Source organism: Ursus maritimus, unplaced genomic scaffold, assembly GCF_017311325.1.
Source record: "Ursus maritimus isolate PB19 unplaced genomic scaffold, ASM1731132v1 scaffold_21, whole genome shotgun sequence".
NCBI classification, from domain to species: domain Eukaryota; kingdom Metazoa; phylum Chordata; class Mammalia; order Carnivora; family Ursidae; genus Ursus; species Ursus maritimus.
Window position 1 is genome coordinate 26,714,224 of NW_024424564.1, and position 17,923 is coordinate 26,732,146.

Consider the following 17,923-nt stretch of genomic DNA (forward strand, 5'->3'; position numbering starts at 1 on the left):
CCAAAACTTTATTTTAATGCAGTGGTAATTCTATTTGAAAAACATTGTACTTGAAGAAGAAAAATCAGAATTATTCAGAACTGTTCAAAGTGAAATTTATCTGAGATATTTTTATAATATCCTATTATGGTAAACTCTAAGAACCATGTGTTAAAATAAGTACATATCATAAGACCAGGAAAACCATGAATTCCTGAGTTTTTATTCTATTCTGATTTGTAGACTGACCTGGAAAAGACAGAGTAATTTCACCTTTTAAGATGGGGCTGGGACAGCAACCTGCCTTAAACATTTTGAGGAAGACGAATAATTAATATATATTTTAAAACAAAAAAGGTTTTAAAAAGCAACATAGTCACATTTAATTAAATTCCCCCAAATGAAAGAAAGCTATGACCACAAATGAAGGGAACGGTATGAAGAACAAAAGGGGAAAGCAGTTTGAACTATCTCAGTATTCGGGTGCCGTCTTCTGTAACACAGCCGTGAAAAGCTGCAGCCTAATTGCCCCACAGATACAAATTTTTAAAGTTTGTTTCATCCTCTTCCCAGATACTTGACCCTTTCCTTAGGTAGGTCTGACTTTGCCATTTAAAACAAGTCTTGCAACATTTTTTAGAAACAAAGCAAAACGTTCTGTAAATAGATGAACTATTATGCTGAGCAAACATGCCAGAAGGATTTCAAATGAAAACCATGGAGACTGTAGGGGCAGCACAAAGTGTCCAAGAAGAAATTAAAAAAAAAAAAAAAATGACAGTAAGGTCATAAATCATGTGCTTCTGTGACATGAGAATCACCCCAAGCAAACAGACTTCAGGTCTGTGGGCACAGTACCAGGTGCCGCCTAACGCAGAGGAGGAACTGGTAGGGACTGCAGAGAAATGATTTCAGTCAAAGAGATTACTGGGAGCACAAGGTAAAAAAAGGTACTGTCAAGCTACTTTGTTTCTCTCAGAATGTACCAAGGTTATGCCTGTAAAGCAAATCTCTCCTGTTCTATGTAACCTCCTTGAGTCAGGGCATTACGGAATTATTCTAAAAGGCGCAACCTGACGATGTATCATTATGGAATTGCCCCACTGTACTTTATAGAGAGAGGCGGTAATTATCTGGATCTGTGTAACTCTCAAGTCACTCACGTTACTGTCTGAATTAGTCAAATTAATGAGTTTTAGGCTAAGGATGAGAACACAGTTTTGTTTTTGTTCTGGTTCCCCCCCCAAAAGGAAAAAACCCCAATGTTAGAAGTATGATTGTCTATGTAGTTCTGGCACGTCCATGCAAACCCTCACAGCTAGGATGCTCGCTGGACACATGTAGGTTCCTACACGCCATTTCACAAGCTGAGACTCAGTATTTCTGCAGTGGGAGCCCTGACAGCTGTGCTTTTAATAAGATTCTTAAAACCCTGTAATACAATGATTCTCAAATGATATCCTACAGGTGCTGGTTTACAGCAGGGACTCCCAACATTTTTTCAGCTCGATTCTTTCTTCCACATCAAGTCTTATTTGGAAATCCAGATACACAAATGAAGGCAGAGTGGCCGTGTGGGCTCTAGGAGCCAGTGTGAAAACTACTGGTAACGGGACCCGGAGCTGGGCGTCACCATTCCTGGGTCTGTTTCCTTATTTATTTACTTTTTAAAGATTTTATTTATTTATTTATTTGTCAGAGAGAGAGAGAGCGCGCGCACGAGTAGAAGCAGGGGGAGCAGCAGGCTCCCCGGCTGAGCAAGGAGCCCAATGTGGGACTTGATCCCAGGACCCCGTGATCATGACCCGAGCCGAAGGCAGAGGCTTAACCCACTGAGCCACCCAGGCATCCATCCCTCAGTTTCCTTATTTATAAAATAGTTTGTCCAGGTTGTCTCTAAATTCCCTTTCAGCTCCAGTATCCTCTGATCCCCCAACACCACTACTACCATACTAACAGCTAATATTTAGTAGGCACTTGCTCTGTTCCTAACACTGTTCTACTGATTCAATCCTTATAATCACTCTACGACGTACTATTAATCTTAACACCGATAAGCAAACTAAGGCCCAAAGAAGTTATAGGACAAAAACTGTGATAAAAAAATTTATAAATACTCTTATTTAATCTATAAGACAAAATTGGGATATAGAAACTGTGATTTAGAAAGGTAGTTATTTAAGGTCAAAAACCTGGGCTTTAAATTCAGGTCTATCAAATTCCAAAATCCATTCCTTAACCAATATATCAGCACAGGTTGGTCCTACATGAAATCTTTTAAATGGCATCCACATATGTGTTGTTATTGTGGTATTAATGATATTCATATTTTTATGGAGATGATTTATCTCCCAAACTAGATTATGAAATTTTTGAGGTCAGGGATTATTTTTCTGTTATCTACTCTATGAAATATGGGTTGTGAATTATGTAGGTCTTTATTCAATTAGAAGTAATCTGAGTCTTATTTTTTGGGGGAGGGGGAAAGAGGAGGTGGGGGGGAGCAGAGAGAGAGAGGGAGAGAGAGACTCTTAAGCAGGTTCCAGAGCCCAACACAGGACTCGATCTCACAACTCTGAGATCAAGACCTGAGCCAAAACCAAGAGTCAGATGCCTAACCAGCTGAGCCACCCAGGCACCCCTGAGTCCTATTTTTTATTAATCTGATTTTATTTCAATAATCCAAAGTAAACACACTAATTTCACTAGATCAACTGTTGAAATTAAAAAATTTCCTCGAGTCAGTTGCCGGGAGGAAAAAACCCTCTTTTTTCAGTCTAATGATTTCACATTTGCCCTTGAGGTGAGGATTTATCTTTTAGTGTCAATATTAGTAAGTGTCTCTTTTCCAGGCTCTTCTTTCTCAGTGATGCTTCTTGCCATTTTTCATTTTATAAGCAGATAGGTAACAGACTGAACATAAACAGCTGGTCAAAGACAAGGATGGAAGATCTTGGAAGGTGCTTGCAATTCCTACTTATGCCACTTGAAAATACGGGTTCGACGTTTCACAGGAAGTAATGATCATTAAGTAGTTTTCCTTAAACACTTAGCAAGTCATAATGCGTATAAGTAATTTCTCTTTAATACCATGTTAATTTTGGATATACTTGGCCTGTGGTCAAATATACCATCACCTTCCAACTATAATTCATTGTCCATATACTTGACGTTTGCTCCTTAGGACCACTGCAGATCTCCACTGATCATCGTCAGCTCCACAGTTATACCAGCAGCCCCATGAGAGCTTTAATTTCCCAGTTGTGAACTACTTTAAGCATATTTTTGAGACTCATGTTAATCTGACATCCATATAAATTTATGTAACATAGATAAAGTGAGTCATAATAAGAATTGGGACTAAATTAGGATCAACACAGTCTGGTCTCCAAATTTTGACTGAACAGACCATCTAGAGCAGTTCTTAAATCTCCTTTCAGAAATCTCTTTAACATGTAGATGCCTGGAGCCCTTCCTCAGACCTATCATTGTATCAGTTTCTTGGAGTGCAGTCCAGACACCTGTAATTTTAATAAGCACCACAGGTGATCATGGTGGTTACCACAGTGAAGCACATCAGGTCTTCATTCACTGAACAAACATTTAATGAGTGTCTTTTATGGATACAAAATTTATAATATAAGCATATATTTTCTTTTTAGTATAGTTTCTTGGGTCACAGATTAATAAGGAACTTGAGGAAGAGGTCCATGTTTTACGGTCTTTGAAAACAAAACAAAACAAAAAACAAAACAGGGCTGACTGGGTAGCTCAGCTGACTGAGTCTCGAATTCTTGGTTTCAGCTCAGGTCATGATCCCAGGGTTTTGAGATCGAGCTCCTCATTGGGCTCCATGCTTAGTGCGGAGTCTGCTTGAGATTCTCTGCCTCTCCCTCTGTCCCTCCCCATGCTTGTGCTTGCTTCTCTCTTAAATAAATAAAATCTTTAAAACACCAAACAAAAACTTTCCTCACCTAATCCCGAATACCTAGCTGAGCCCATAGCAGGCAAATGCTGCATTGCTTTGATTACCAGCCCCTCAAACAGGACGTGCTGGTGTATCTTCAGGCACTGCTTCAGAGAACTCTTTTTAAACCTGGGCCCTCTGGGCATCCTTCTAAGGAATCCACATAAATTCTGTGTGTGTGTGTGTGTGTGTGTGTGTGTGTGTGTGTTACTAACTGCATTGAGACTAAGTCAGAAAGACTCTGACCATAGAATTAAATCTCTTTCAAAGTTTGGCTATAAACTCCAAATAAAACATGAACCAGGAAATATATATCAAGAGTAGGAAGACAAGTATCTCAACAAATATAATTTTCTTTCTTTTCTCCATGTCACGACCCTTATTTCTTCCCTATGCTCGTATCAACTCTGTTCTCTAGACAATTTTCCAATAACAGAAGGCCACTTGGGTATTTTGAACCAGGCACTTACAAAAATGTTTCTCAAAGTTTGCTCATCCTGAAATCACACATTGTAGCTCAAATGGGCATGTAAAATCTCCCCTCGATGGAGAGCTGGGAAGAGTGCATTCCTGATGCTGTATTATCTCTCTGTCTGTGGTATGCGTTTTAAGAGAATCACGGCATGAAGCTAGCCATGACCGAGGGGCACTGGTGTAAAATGGCTTTTGCTTGGGATGAGTTCCAATGTGACAAATGTGGGAGACGAGTCTGCTCAACATTTGGGTACAAATCACTCCTCCAGCTACGTTCCCAGAGGGAGCACATACCCACCCACATGTGATAGGGTCTCCACGCTGTTGGAAAGGGGAGAATGGTCAGTTCAGATCTTTTTTGTTAGGCTTGTTAGAGAAGAGTAAGAAGGCGTAAGGAGGGGAAATAAGACACACTGAGAAACCCACTAAAGAGATAATGGGGAACAAGCCAACGCTGCCACAGCAGCACACAGAGAACTCTCCAGTGTCCTTCACTGCCTGTGACTGAGCTGAAAAAAATGAGCAAAGAAACAAAGTCACTGCAGTGATGTACCAATTTTACCAACAGAATCTCCTCGATCTTAAATATCTCCCTACCTGCTCTCTCTATACCCTTTGGAATAACTTATTGATTTCTTTCTTTGTCTTGGAAAAATACTAACTTGGGACAAGAAAAAAATGAAATCTTTTTTCAAAAAACACACAAAAAAAACCCCCAAAACTATTGAAAGCATTCCTTACTTACCAATTTTGTAACGTCTTTCACATCATCAGTCACACGGTTCCTGCAGATCCCTTTAGTTTTGACCAGAGGATTAAATAGGAGTAGTTGAAGATAAATGCAAGTGATAATCCAAGTCTAAATGAAAACAGAAAAATTGCTGGTGATGACCAGTTAACATCTGTAATCACTCAAGCTATTACATCTTATATCTTAATGTGGAAAAGACAATCTACCTTTAAAAAAAAAACTGCTACTGGCTTAAATACAATTCAATGTTGAGTAACTGAAGTATGCTTACCACATTTAAAAAAAAAATTAAATGTGGTTTGGATTTTTCGTTTCTACAATATTAGTGTTAACTTTAGTCAAAAGCTTTCTAGAGCCAATTTCCTAATGGCAATTAGGAATGAACGTGCGGCAACAGTAAAGGATCTGCCACTTGAGGTGTTTTCTAAAAACTAGGAATGTATAAAATTCATACCTTAAGGCACCAAAAGAAACTTTCTATACTTTAAGCGTAGACTGTTTGGCAAGTAGCTGCAAACCTGAGCAGTCTTTAAATCCAATAGTGTAGGACAGTACACCACATGAGGGAGAGAGATGTATTTTTAGATTGAGGACAGAACTTAACCTCATTTATGAGACATCAAACGAATCATTATTTTTAATCATAGCTTTTTAACCATTAACTATGGAAAAACATTTTCTTAGCGAATAGGAAGAAATTCTTGAACCCCAGTGTGAGGTAATCACACACACACACGTGTGCTTACACACACCTCTGCTTGAAAATAATTACTTTTATGCAGGACTTGTTTTTTCTTATAATACTATATTTGAGGTTTTTAAGAAATTGGGCATCCAGTTCTCTTTTTTTAGTATCTTGATAGCCCATAACGCAGCACCTTGCATATTAAAAGTTCTTAATAAATATTTGCTGGATGAATCAGTGACAAAGGTAAAAATGGTCTAATGCTTCAAATTTAAAACCATTTTATTGAGCAGATATTATAAGATAGGGACTGTGACAGTCCCTAGAGAAACAAAGGTGATGAAGGTGCCCTTTCAACTCAGAGGCAGGTACAGAAATAACATGCACATCTGTGACAAGTGCTTTGGGAACACAAAGGAGGAAGCAATTGATCAATTAACCTCCAGGAGGAGATCCCTTGGCAGAAAGACTGTGCCAATAGAAGCCAGAGAGAAAATGTGACTGTGGTTGGCTTCTGGAGGACAAGGAGGAGTTTGCAAGAGTTGACCAGGAAGGGATAAGCATTCCAAGAAAGATAAACAGCATGAGCAGAGGCATGGAGATGTGAAGACACTTTAAAATGTTCAAGTTCCTTTATGAGCTCACATTCATCCACAGCATCTTAAAATTACACAGTCCATCTGCGCATGGCTAGAAATCTTTCCTATTAATGAAGCTGCCATGTTTAAAAAACAAAACAAAACTGGATTATTTTCCCCTAATACCTGCATGCTAACTAGACATTACACCAGACCAAATGATGATTATCATTTACTGAAATTTCTGAGACTACAATCAATGCTACCTACACAGATAACAGTGGCTTGTAAACAAAATTCAAACATTTTTATTGTGTTACCAATGTGATCTTCTATTTTAGCAGTAATCCCCCCGTTTAAGTTTGGTTAAAGCTCCTTTCAGCACTGTGGGATCATACTCTTCATAGCACTGTCTCCCTTGGACTGAAATGAAGACTAAATTGTGCAAATGATTTCTTGGAAGCAACCAGGATATTCTTCAGTAGGTGGATAAATAGACTGTAGTATACTAGACAATGGACTGTTATTCAGCACTAAAAAGAAACGAGCTATCAAGCCATGAAGACATGGAGGAAACTTCAGTGCATACTATTAAACAAAAGAAGCCAATTCAAAAAGGCTACATACTCAATGGTTCCAACTATTATGACACACTGGAAAAGGCACAACCCTGGAAACAGCAAGAAGATCAGTGGTTGCCAGAGGTTGTAGGTGGAGGGATGACTAGGTGGAGTACAGGATTTTTAGGGCAGTGAAAATACTCCGTATAATGGTAGAAATGTCATTATACATTCATCCAAACTCACAGAATGTACAACACCGAGAATAAACCCTAGCGTAAGCTACGGACTTTGGATGATTAAGATGTGTATCCGTGTAGATTTATCAGTTGGACAAATATACCACTCTGTACATGTGGAGGGGCAGGGAGCATGGGGGAAATCTCTGTACTTTCAGTTTTGCTGTGAACCTAAAACTGTTATTTAAAAAAAAAAAAAAAAGTTTTTAAAAAAAACCCACATCACTTCAAGGGCTCCTGAGTGGCTCAGTTCGTTAAACGTCTGCCTTTGGCTAATGTCATGATCCCAGGGTCCTGGGATCGAGCCCCACATGGGGATCCTTGATTAGTGGGTGCCTGCTTTTCCCTCTCCTCCCACTTGTGCTGTTGCTATCTCTCTTTTTCTTTCAAATAAATAAATATTTTTTTAAAAAATCACTTTGATCGCTGTGGTGAGAACTTTAGGGTAGCAATAGGTAGAAACAGAACAGTTAGGGGCTCTTGTGATAATCCAAGCAAAAAAGAGTTGTAGCAATGCACTGACCAGAAGTGGTTAGATTCTGGGAATCTCCTGAAGCTCAACCAGTAAGATTTCCTGATAGTTGGAGTGTGGCTTGAAAGAGTCCAAGATGACTCCAAGGATTCTGGCTTGAGCAAATGGAAGGATGGTGTTGCCATCAACTGATATGGGGATGGCTGAGGGTAAAGAAGGCTGCAGGGGAGATCAGAGCTAAATTTTGAGTGTGCTAAATTTGAAATGTCTTCGAGATACCTTAGGGAGGATACTAGGTCATGATATTTGAATCTGGATTTAGAAGGGAAGTTTGGGCTAGATATATAAATGATAGTCTTTGATGTATAAATGGAATTTATTCATCATTCGAAAGAGTGGATGAGCCCATCCAGGGAGTGAGGACAGACAGAAAAAAGAACAAAGAATTGAGTCCTATGGTGCTCTAACTGGAAGAGGTCTGGCAGATTTAGAACTCACAGAAGAGCTTGAGAGAGAAGCCAAAGGAATAGGAGGAAGCCAAGTTTTAAAAAAGGAAAATTACCTGGAGGAGGAGGTCAAACTATGTCAAATACTCATAATAGGTCAAGTAAGAGGAGAACAGAGAACTGACGCCTGGATTTGGCAGCATACAGCTCACTGGTGACATTAACAAGAACTTTTTTACTGAAAGAGTTATGGGAAAAAGCCAGTCTGGAGTGGGTTGAAGAGAACGAAAGAGAGTAATTAGCAACAGTGAATGTAGACAGCTCTTTTAAAGAGTCCTTCAAAGGAGAGCAAATAAACAAATGAATAAATAAATAAAAACAAAGTGGGGTAGCAATTGGCAAGGACTTGGGGGAGGGGAGAGTTTTCTCTGTAAGCTGGTAGAAACACCAGGCTGTCTATATGCCTGTGTGGATGACACAGCAGGGGGGGTGCAACTGGCGATGTGGGTCAGAAAAGAGGCAACTGCTTGAGTAAAGTTCTTGAAAAGGCAAGAAGGGGTGAGATCTAGCTGTCAAAATGTGAATGCAGTTGCTGGTGTTGTTTCAACAATACAGTAAATTAACAGCTACGATTTACTGAACATTTATTACATATCAAACATTTTGCATATCTTAAACTTTAAGTTTCATATATCCTAATTTTTTTATTTTATTAAAAAAAACTTTTTAAAAAGATTTATTTGAGAGAGAGAGAGAGAGAGAGATCATGAGCAGGGGAAAAGGTAGAGGGAGAAACAGACTCCCCACTGAGCTGGGAACCCAATGCAGGACTCGATCCCAGGACCCCAGGATCATAACCTGAGCTGAAGGCAGATGCTTAACCGACTAAGCCATCCAGGTGCCCTTTTTAAATTTTTTTTTAAAGATTTTATTCATATATCCTAATTTTAAAGATGAAGAAATTGAACCCAGAGAGATTTGGGGACTTCTAAGTGGCAAAAAACAGGTCTGCCCAATTCTAAATCCTGTCCTCTTTACCACCCCATACTGTCACAGCATTCCCGCAAAACTGTCAGATCATTGGTCAGGGCTCCAAATAGCATAGCTCTAAAACTTCAATAATTTTTCAGATATCAAGCATATGGAGACAAGTGTGTTCTAAAATCCATGCCACAGCAGAATACTCCACATTTTTCAGGTTACCATAATTTTTAATACATGTTCTATCACAGTTTTAAAAAATATTCTAATACAGACTTTTATAACAATTGCAAAAGAATCTCACCAGGGTAGCCTCCATATATATATATATATATTTTTTTTTTTTTTTTGCATCAGTTATATACAAATACCTGTAAAGATAGGATTTTGCTCATTATATAGGAATCTATTTGGCCAGGGCTAAAGTTAAATCTGTTAATACATTCACACATCTCTGACAAACTTATATTTCTTGAAGCACTTTATTTTAAAGCTGTTAAATAAACTTGTATTTTTGTATACACTTAGCTAGTAGTATGGGATATTCGCCTTTCGTAAAATTCAACAATTCACTCTGGCATAACTAAACATTAGAATAGAGGAGCAGTCATGGGAGTAATGTCACTCATCAGTATTCTCATGAGAGGAGAGGGCTGAAATGCAGAGCTTACTTCTTTATATGGAAGAGTAATCTTTCAGTATTACTCTAGATAAATTATAGACATTTTTCTAATATATAGTACACACATTTCCTTTATTTCTTAAACAGTGGGTGGAAGTATTAAACCTTACTTCTTTTGATGATTCAGGTTCATGAAATAAAAGACTGTGTGAAATAAGCCAGACATAGACAAATATTGTGTGATCTCACTTATATGTGGAATCTAAAAAAAGAAAAAAGAAAAAAAAGGAAAAGAAAAGAAAAAGTCACACTCATGATAACAGAATAGAGTGGTGGTTACCAGAAGCTAGGCAAAATCTAGATCAAAGGGTACAAACTCTCAGTTAGAAGATGAATTAAGTTCTGCAGACTTAGTGTACAACACAGGGACTACAGTTAATAAGACTGGATTATATACTTGGAATTTACTGAGAGTAGATCTCTAAGTGTTCTCACCACACTCAGAAAAAAAACAGTAACTGTGAGGTGATAGTTTGATTGCAGTCAGTTCGTGATGTATATTTATATCAAACATCACACTGTATACCTTAAATATGTATGATTTTTGTCAGTCATACCTCAATAAAGGTGGGTAGGGGGAGAAAGCATTTCAGGTATGCAGTTGTGACCGCCTTCCTCTAAGTAGCTCCAAAGTACTGTATTTGTTTGAAAGACTGTTTTTAAAATTTTATTGTTTTGTTGGTTTCTCACTTTACCTGTTTCTCCCAGGCTGTCAAGTCATTACCTGCAACATGTTTTGTTGTAGTATGCCTATTTCTAGCCTCCTGTAGTCTCAATGGCAACACACAACACATGGCCCATGGGGGGTGCATATGCTAGGCAGAGTAATGGCAAAAAGATGGCCACGCCTTAATTCTTTGAACTTATGAATTTCTTCCTTGTATAGCAGAATGGACTTTACAGATGTGATTTAGCTAAGGACCTTGAGGTGGACAGACTATCCTGGATTCCCTGGGTTCGAAAGAGTCCTATGGCTCCTTACAAATAGAACCTTGTCCAGATCTGGCTACAGAAATGCAATAAGGGAAGAAGTGTAAGATATGACATGATAAGGACCTTACTTGCTATTCCTGGGAAGGAGCCAGGAGTCCAGGAATGCCAGTGGCTTCTAGAAGCTGAAAAAGGCAAGGACCAAAGTCTACCTTAGAGCCTTCAGGAAGGAACATAGTCCCATGGACACCTTGATTTTAGCTCAGTAATCCGCCAACTTCGGATTTCTGAATCCCCAAAAGCGTAACGTAATAAGTTTGTATTGTTTTATAAGTCACTAAGTTTGTGGTAATTTGTTACAGCAGCCGTAGAAAAATCAGAGCTCAAGAAACTTTTGAATGAATTAATGGATGAATGGCATAGTATTGCAATGTCCAAGCTTTCCTGGTAAGGAAAATAAACTGCCCCATAAGTATTCTGGGCCCCCAACCCCTGCTTTATGCAAAGCAGCTTGGTTTTTTTCTGTTTTATTTGTTCATGCTTCTGGGTAAGATTTTATTTGAACAAAGGTTTCCAAGGGCAAGAAAGGAAAAAAAAAAAAAAAAACATGCTTTTGAAAACTGGTGGTGTGATGGCAGAGAGCAGAACGTGGATCCAGAAAACCTCTGAGCCCCTTACCGTGTGACCTCAAAGAAGCCAATTAATCCTTCAAAGCATCTGTTTATCAGTCTATGAGAATAAGAACAGATTTTGCCTTACCCACTTCATGGAGCAATGGTGAGGATCAAATGGAAACTTTTCAAACTACAGGTTTGATATTTGTTGTGTGGTTTATGGGTTTTGGATCGTCTAGGAAACCAGGGAAACAAGGACTTTTCAAACTGAATAAAATAGTCAGGGAAAAGGACTTTACAGAGTCAATCTTCCATAAACAAAGAGTATGACCTTTAGTACATGGCTATTTTGACACTGATTTTGGATTCAGAGGCCTTTTTCAATTTCTTTCTTAGCTCTCAACTGTGTTTAGAGTAGCTTCAGTTAACAAATGACTTCCAATTAAGTGAGGTATTTCCATATATCGCCAAAATATTTATCTTTGTTTTCTCTCTTCCTCTTTCTCTAATTTCTGGAAACTCCAACAAGTGTATACGGGTGCCTAAATGTGGGGGGGGGGGTGCGCACACACCGTATCAGAGATAGAATGCTGAAGCAAAATGTCCCTGTGTTTGTGACTTCTGCTCTAAAATGTATCTTTTCAGTTTGGGCAATCATCTCACTGTGTTTTTTTTTTTTTTCCTCCTCTAACATTCTCTGCTTCTGCCTATGACATTTTTCTTTGGCTACTTTGTTTTAGCATCGTACAACTTTTCTCTCTAGGTCACGCTCATTGTGTGATAACCTCACATTTCATGATAACCTTTCATTGCACAGACACACTGAACTAATCTTATTGTCGGCAGTTCTAGATTTTTTTATTGAGAGGCATGCGTCAAAAGTGTCCCCCACATACTCCCCACATCACACACAATTCCAATAACCCTTTCATTGCTAAAAATTGTCTTTACATTATTTACATGATGAAAAAAAAAAAAGAATAAGAAATCTGGTTGTGCTGTTAGAACTAAGCCATATGACAGAAACAGTTTTGGTAAAGAGAAGAAAAGTGACGAACATTCATACTCCATTGTGAATGACAGATACAGCAGATCTTCTTCTGGGAGGTTTTAACAGTGGCAGATAGTACTGAAAAGATGCTTTGAAGAAGAGGCGGAAAGTTACAGGAACATGAGGCTGGAGACCCTGAAAGACAAAGGTCTTACCGATGTCTCATGTTTGTTGAGAACCAGCCTCAGCAGACCCCGGTGGGATAGTCACCCATCAACAATTCTTTCTGAACATAAGAACCTTCCTTATAGTAAAAAGCCACATGCCAGGAAAAGGAGCTGGAACGTCCCCCTAAAGCAACTATTTACTTGATCTGAACATGTGTGTGTTATAACACAGAAGTTGCTTTGCAGACTTCTTAAATGGACATGCAGGTAGCCCACATACATCAGAGGAACAGACGCCGTTTGAGAAATCAGAAAATTCCAAGCTTCTAAACAATAACAATAACAAAAACCAAACTTTTCTCTCTGAACTTGAGAAGAGATTTTAAAATATGCATTGCCAGGGCCCACATCACACACTTGCCAAAGTTGGAAAGGTAGTGGAGTGTCTGTGTAGCTTGTTTTCGTTATGCGCAGACCTACAGAGTGGTATTAGGTCTGCCCTGAACAAAACAGCAGCTGCTGCCAAAAACAACATTCATCTTCTCTTTAATCTTGAATGCCAGCTAGCGAAGCAGGCAGTTAGTTCCCTTGTAGCCCAAATGTGCTTTGGAAGCAGGCCAACAGGCTTGGCTATCCAGAACCAGGAAAGCAAGTTACCAAGACACAGGTATAGTAATTAGTCCTGAGTTCAGGTCTTTTGAGGTCATATGAACAATATCCTTCAAAAATCATCTTAATGTAAACCAACAACAGATTCTGGTTCAGTGAAGAACGATTTAATTCTATGTGACTTCTTCCTTCGGATTTTTAATTTTTTAAAAATATGTCATTACACATTATAGAGAAAATACCTAATCATCCCTACACAGACTCAAATTCTTCTCTAGTGATTGATTGTCCGATAAGCTCGAAGGGGCAAAGGAAACACGTAGCACTAAAGTTTAGAAAAAATAAATCTGCTACCAGGAAAGCGGATGTTAACAGGATAGCTTAGTGAAGTGCAAACCAGCTTCTTCAAGTCCAGATTGGTGCACTAAAATCTGGTGAAGATTCAAGTCCACATCTCCCCATGAAGATCCTTTTGTGAAGAAGTGAAATGAAAATATCCCAAAATATGGATGATCACTAAAATATGCGGTGAATACACTCTACTAACAAAAACTGAACAACCTAGAGACGAATTGTTTAATATAAAAAAGACAGGCAATGGCTTTAATGTAAACAGTAAATTTAAGGATTTCAATGGGGAAAAAATGAGAAAAACCACCCTTGATGGTCAGTCCTTACTCCAAATGTAAACGCTATTTAACGGGAAATGATTCACATATATTGACTTCTAACTAAGGGCCACACATAGGAGGAGCAGTTTGCATATATAATTACATGTAACCTTCCCACCAACCTGATTGGGCAGGTAAGACAGGCTTCAGTGAGATAAAGTAACTTGGTTATGGCAGCTCTGCTAGTCAGTCCCCGGGCTGGGTTTAAACCACGACCTATACCATATATTAGAAAGAAAAATACTGGGCCAGTCAGATAATAAAACTGATTTCATTTATATTTAATGAACTATTCAATTTTACTTAAAATACCTATGCAGTGGATGGCATATAGGTCCATTTAGCCGAATCAGTTTTTAATTGAAGTCACAGTGTCAAATTATTACTAGGCTGGGTAAATAAGTGGTACGGGTAAATGAGCTACACCTCACCACAGCTTTTTAAAAATTTTCATAGCTAGAGGGAGGGGGGAAAAATAAACAAAGTGTAAGTTGTTCCTTCTGATAAAAAAAAAATGAGTGCTTTCAGACTTCTAAGAGTTACCTAGTCATTTAAAAAACATTCATGGAACACCTGATAAGTATATAAGATAAGGACAGAAGATACTGATTTTGGCCTCCGGAAGCTCAAACTACAAGGGAACACAGCAGGGAGACAGGTAGAGAGGGGAGGGGCCCAGGAGGGACACTTACACTGGACTTTGGTGAGAGGCAACTGAAGGAGGGGCTTGGAGAGAGCTCCTGGGAGAGGACCTGTTCTTTAAAAGGTGAATAGCAGTTAGCCAGATCAAAGAGAGCAGGGGTGAAGACCCCTGACAGAGAAAATAGCAGGTGCCCACAAAAGTGAGAAAACAAGGCATTTTCATAGGACTTCACATTGATGATATGACTGGAAAATGAGTTTCAAGGAATAAACAAAATAGACAAAGCTAGAGAGATAGGCAGAGGTCCTCCCAATTTTGCCAATTGATTTGATTTTATCTTAGAGATATAGGGAGCTTTCGAAGGACTTTAAGCAGAGGAGTATCAAGATCAGATTTATTTTTGAAAGGCTTATCAGACATCAGCATGAAGGATAGATTGGGGGGCATGGAGGTCACTGAAGTCATCAACTGGGGCAGAGGCAGAGGGAGTGGAGGGAAATGGATAAGTTCAAGAGGATATGGAAGTAGACTGAGACTTGGGTGACTGACAAAGTGTATGGGGTAAAAAGGGGAGGAGTCACAAATGACCTCAGGTTCCAGGTTAGGAGTCTGGGTAAAAAGCAGTGCTTTTCAAGGAGCCAGGATAGGTAAGAGAAGTGGCAGCTAGAGATTGGAAGTTATCACCAAAAACCCTGCAGGATAGATACCACATCTAAGGAGGAGAAAGAACCATCTGCATAGATGAGACAGTGAGAAGCCAAGCACAGGAGAGGCCGATCAGTTTACTGTGGGATCTGCAGCCACTGCAAAAAGAAAGCACAAAAGGGCAAGTGTGAGCAACAAAACAGGCACTAAAAGATGTCAACCTTGGGATGTCTGGGTGGCTCAGTCAGTTAAACGCCTGCCTTTAGCTCAGGTCATGATCCCAGGGTCCTGGGCTTGAGTCCTTGCTCCGTGGGGAGCCTGCTTCTCCCTCTGCTTGCCACTCCCCCTGCTTGTGTTCTCTGACAAATAAATAAAATCTTTAAAGAAATAAAGATGTCAACCTGACAGATGCCGAAAAACACCTCACGGAGTTGACACTGACAAGGAGAGTTTCTGTGGGACTGATCGAACTAGGAATCCATCCAGGAGGGTTCACAGGGATAAATGAGTGTGGGGAATCTCAAGGGTATACTGAACCACTTGAAAAGGAAGGAGAGCAGGTAATTCAGAAAGGCTAGAGTGTTAACTTTGGTCTTGGTAGAAAAGAAGGCAACTCAAAAGCAGTGGAGCTATCACGACAAACTCAGCCTTCCTCTTTCTTAAAGGGTCTGTGCCTGGGAACAACTCACCAGTGGCTAATGCAAGCCAGGTAAGCTCAGAGGCTTTGCCACAGTGTGAAAATCTATGCAACGAACTACCTCAGGATAGAATCCAGGGCCTAGGTGTTCAAGTTTTGCTATTACTCTTTTGTAAGACGGCAGTAGAAGCATTTATGCCAGCAGTAGACATTATTTCATTAGAACCAAGGGTAATACAGGTAATATAGGTCATTAGCTATTCATAAATACAGCAGTTCTATAAAAACACAGGGGGAGACTTCCCTAACAATATAATCCACTGTATTTTACAGAGATACTGATGACTAATTCTAATCACTTTTAGAGGGAGGATATGTAACAAACCAAACTACTCTAGAAAATTGGTGGGTGCTAGTTTAATGTTGAGCCTAGATTTACATATTTGTTGCCAATTCTTTTTGTGGGTACATATATTTTCAAAGAAATAGGAAAGAGGCCCCCCAAATTGGCCAAAGTATAGGAACATAGCAAAAAAAAAAAAAAAAAAAATCATGACAGTTCTGAAATGCACATCTCCACCTTCAGTACTCCATGGGCCTGGTTCTTTTTGCATGACGTTGTTCACTATTATGTCAATTAGTGGCTCTTTAAATTAAACCACAATATGTACTCTGAGCGTTGTAGCTTTCCAAAAAAAAAGAGGTATAAAAACAAATTCTCCTTAATACTTTTTCAGCTATGTGACTCACTTCTGAAAGTGTGAGCTCATGTCAATCAAAAAGCTCTGCAATTTTTCAAAATCCATAAAATCTTGCCCACTCTGAACAATGGAGAGATGGAAAAATGAATGTTGGTTCCAGTTGCTCTCTGATCCCATGTGCTGAATCTGGACTGAAGGACTGAACTTCCTAGAATTTCTTGTGTTTTTTGTTCTCCTATGGTTGCAATTAAATGTGCTCAGATGTCTCGTCAGATCAGCTACCAGGAGTCTGACAAGCTTGGTCTCTCAGGGACTTTTTAAGTTTTAAGAAAACTTAATCTGAGGAAGCAAGCTCAGGAAATCTCCCTTTTTTGCCCCACCTAGGCTTTTTTTTACTACATTAAAATAAACAAAATCTTCGTACTCTGCTTTAACTGCTTCCAAACAGCATCAGAACCAGTGGGGGTTAGAGGTGTGAGCTAAAGCACGCTCACAATCTTGATCATTTTCTCCATCACATCAGATAGCAAGCCGGTCTGCAAAGGTCACGGCCTAAGCATTCCTGATTACTCAATGTGTGCTGGACACACCAACTGCCTTTGGTTAAGTTGAATAAACTGCTGAAATGCTCCCCCCCTTTCACTGAAAGTGCTCTAACTTAAACAGGGAGGCAGCCGTCTTACCTTTAGATGAAAGTGTGTAATCATCTGCGGCTGTTTACTAAGACTGCAGATTCCTGAGCATTACACAGAATCTCAATTTCTGAGGGTGCATCTCAGAAATGTACACTTCTACCAAGCCCTCCATGTGATTTTTAGGTATTCTCTAAAGTCTGAGACATGCTATTTTAGGCCGTACTAGCTCAGGGGTACTATATCATTAGGAAAAACGGAAAGGTCTAAAAAGGTATACAAAGTTACATTTGGTTCCAGGGCTACATATTAGATCCTCCTGATTTAGAGCAACTTGAAAAAAGAAAAGTGAAATGTAATGAACAGTGTAGGAGTAGTGAGTGTAGAGGATACTGTAGATTGGCTCTTTTAGTTCCCACTCCAGCCCTGTCCTAGCATATTCTCCTGCACTGTGGTGGCTGCAAAACTTCTGCTCCTTTGCAATTAGCTACAGTTGCAGAAGGGACTCTGCCAATCAGGTACGACCCTGCAAGACTTATATGGGAAGGATATTCTTGAGAAAAGAGCTGGATGCTGGGCATGCATTTTTGCTCACCTGGATGGTAGTGAGAGCAAAAAGTCCCTTCAGTCAAGAGTAGTAACAGCTTCCTGCACTAGCTGTAACAGTTTTAAAGACAGTAGTGGGCTTAAGTGGGTTCTAGGTGACCAGAGTATTCTGGAAGCTCGGCCTCTTCTGGCCCCTCCAGTGGTTTTATAAGCCATAAAATACATTTCATTATATCCCCCCTTCTGTTTAGCCAGAATGGTTTAGACCATATGCACCTAAACCCTAAGCAATACTAGGAGAAAAGAACCCAAGTTATTAAGCA

At 39.4% G+C, this 17,923-nt stretch overlaps 1 protein-coding gene across 1 annotated transcript in view; it reads right to left on the minus strand.

Annotated features, from left to right (window-relative positions):
* KITLG (KIT ligand) overlaps nt 1–17,923 on the minus strand; it is a 75,507-nt gene that overhangs the window by 43,394 nt on the left and 14,190 nt on the right. The window contains 1 exon segment of the mRNA XM_040637810.1: nt 5,166–5,279. Coding sequence (XP_040493744.1) covers nt 5,166–5,279 — 114 coding nt within the window.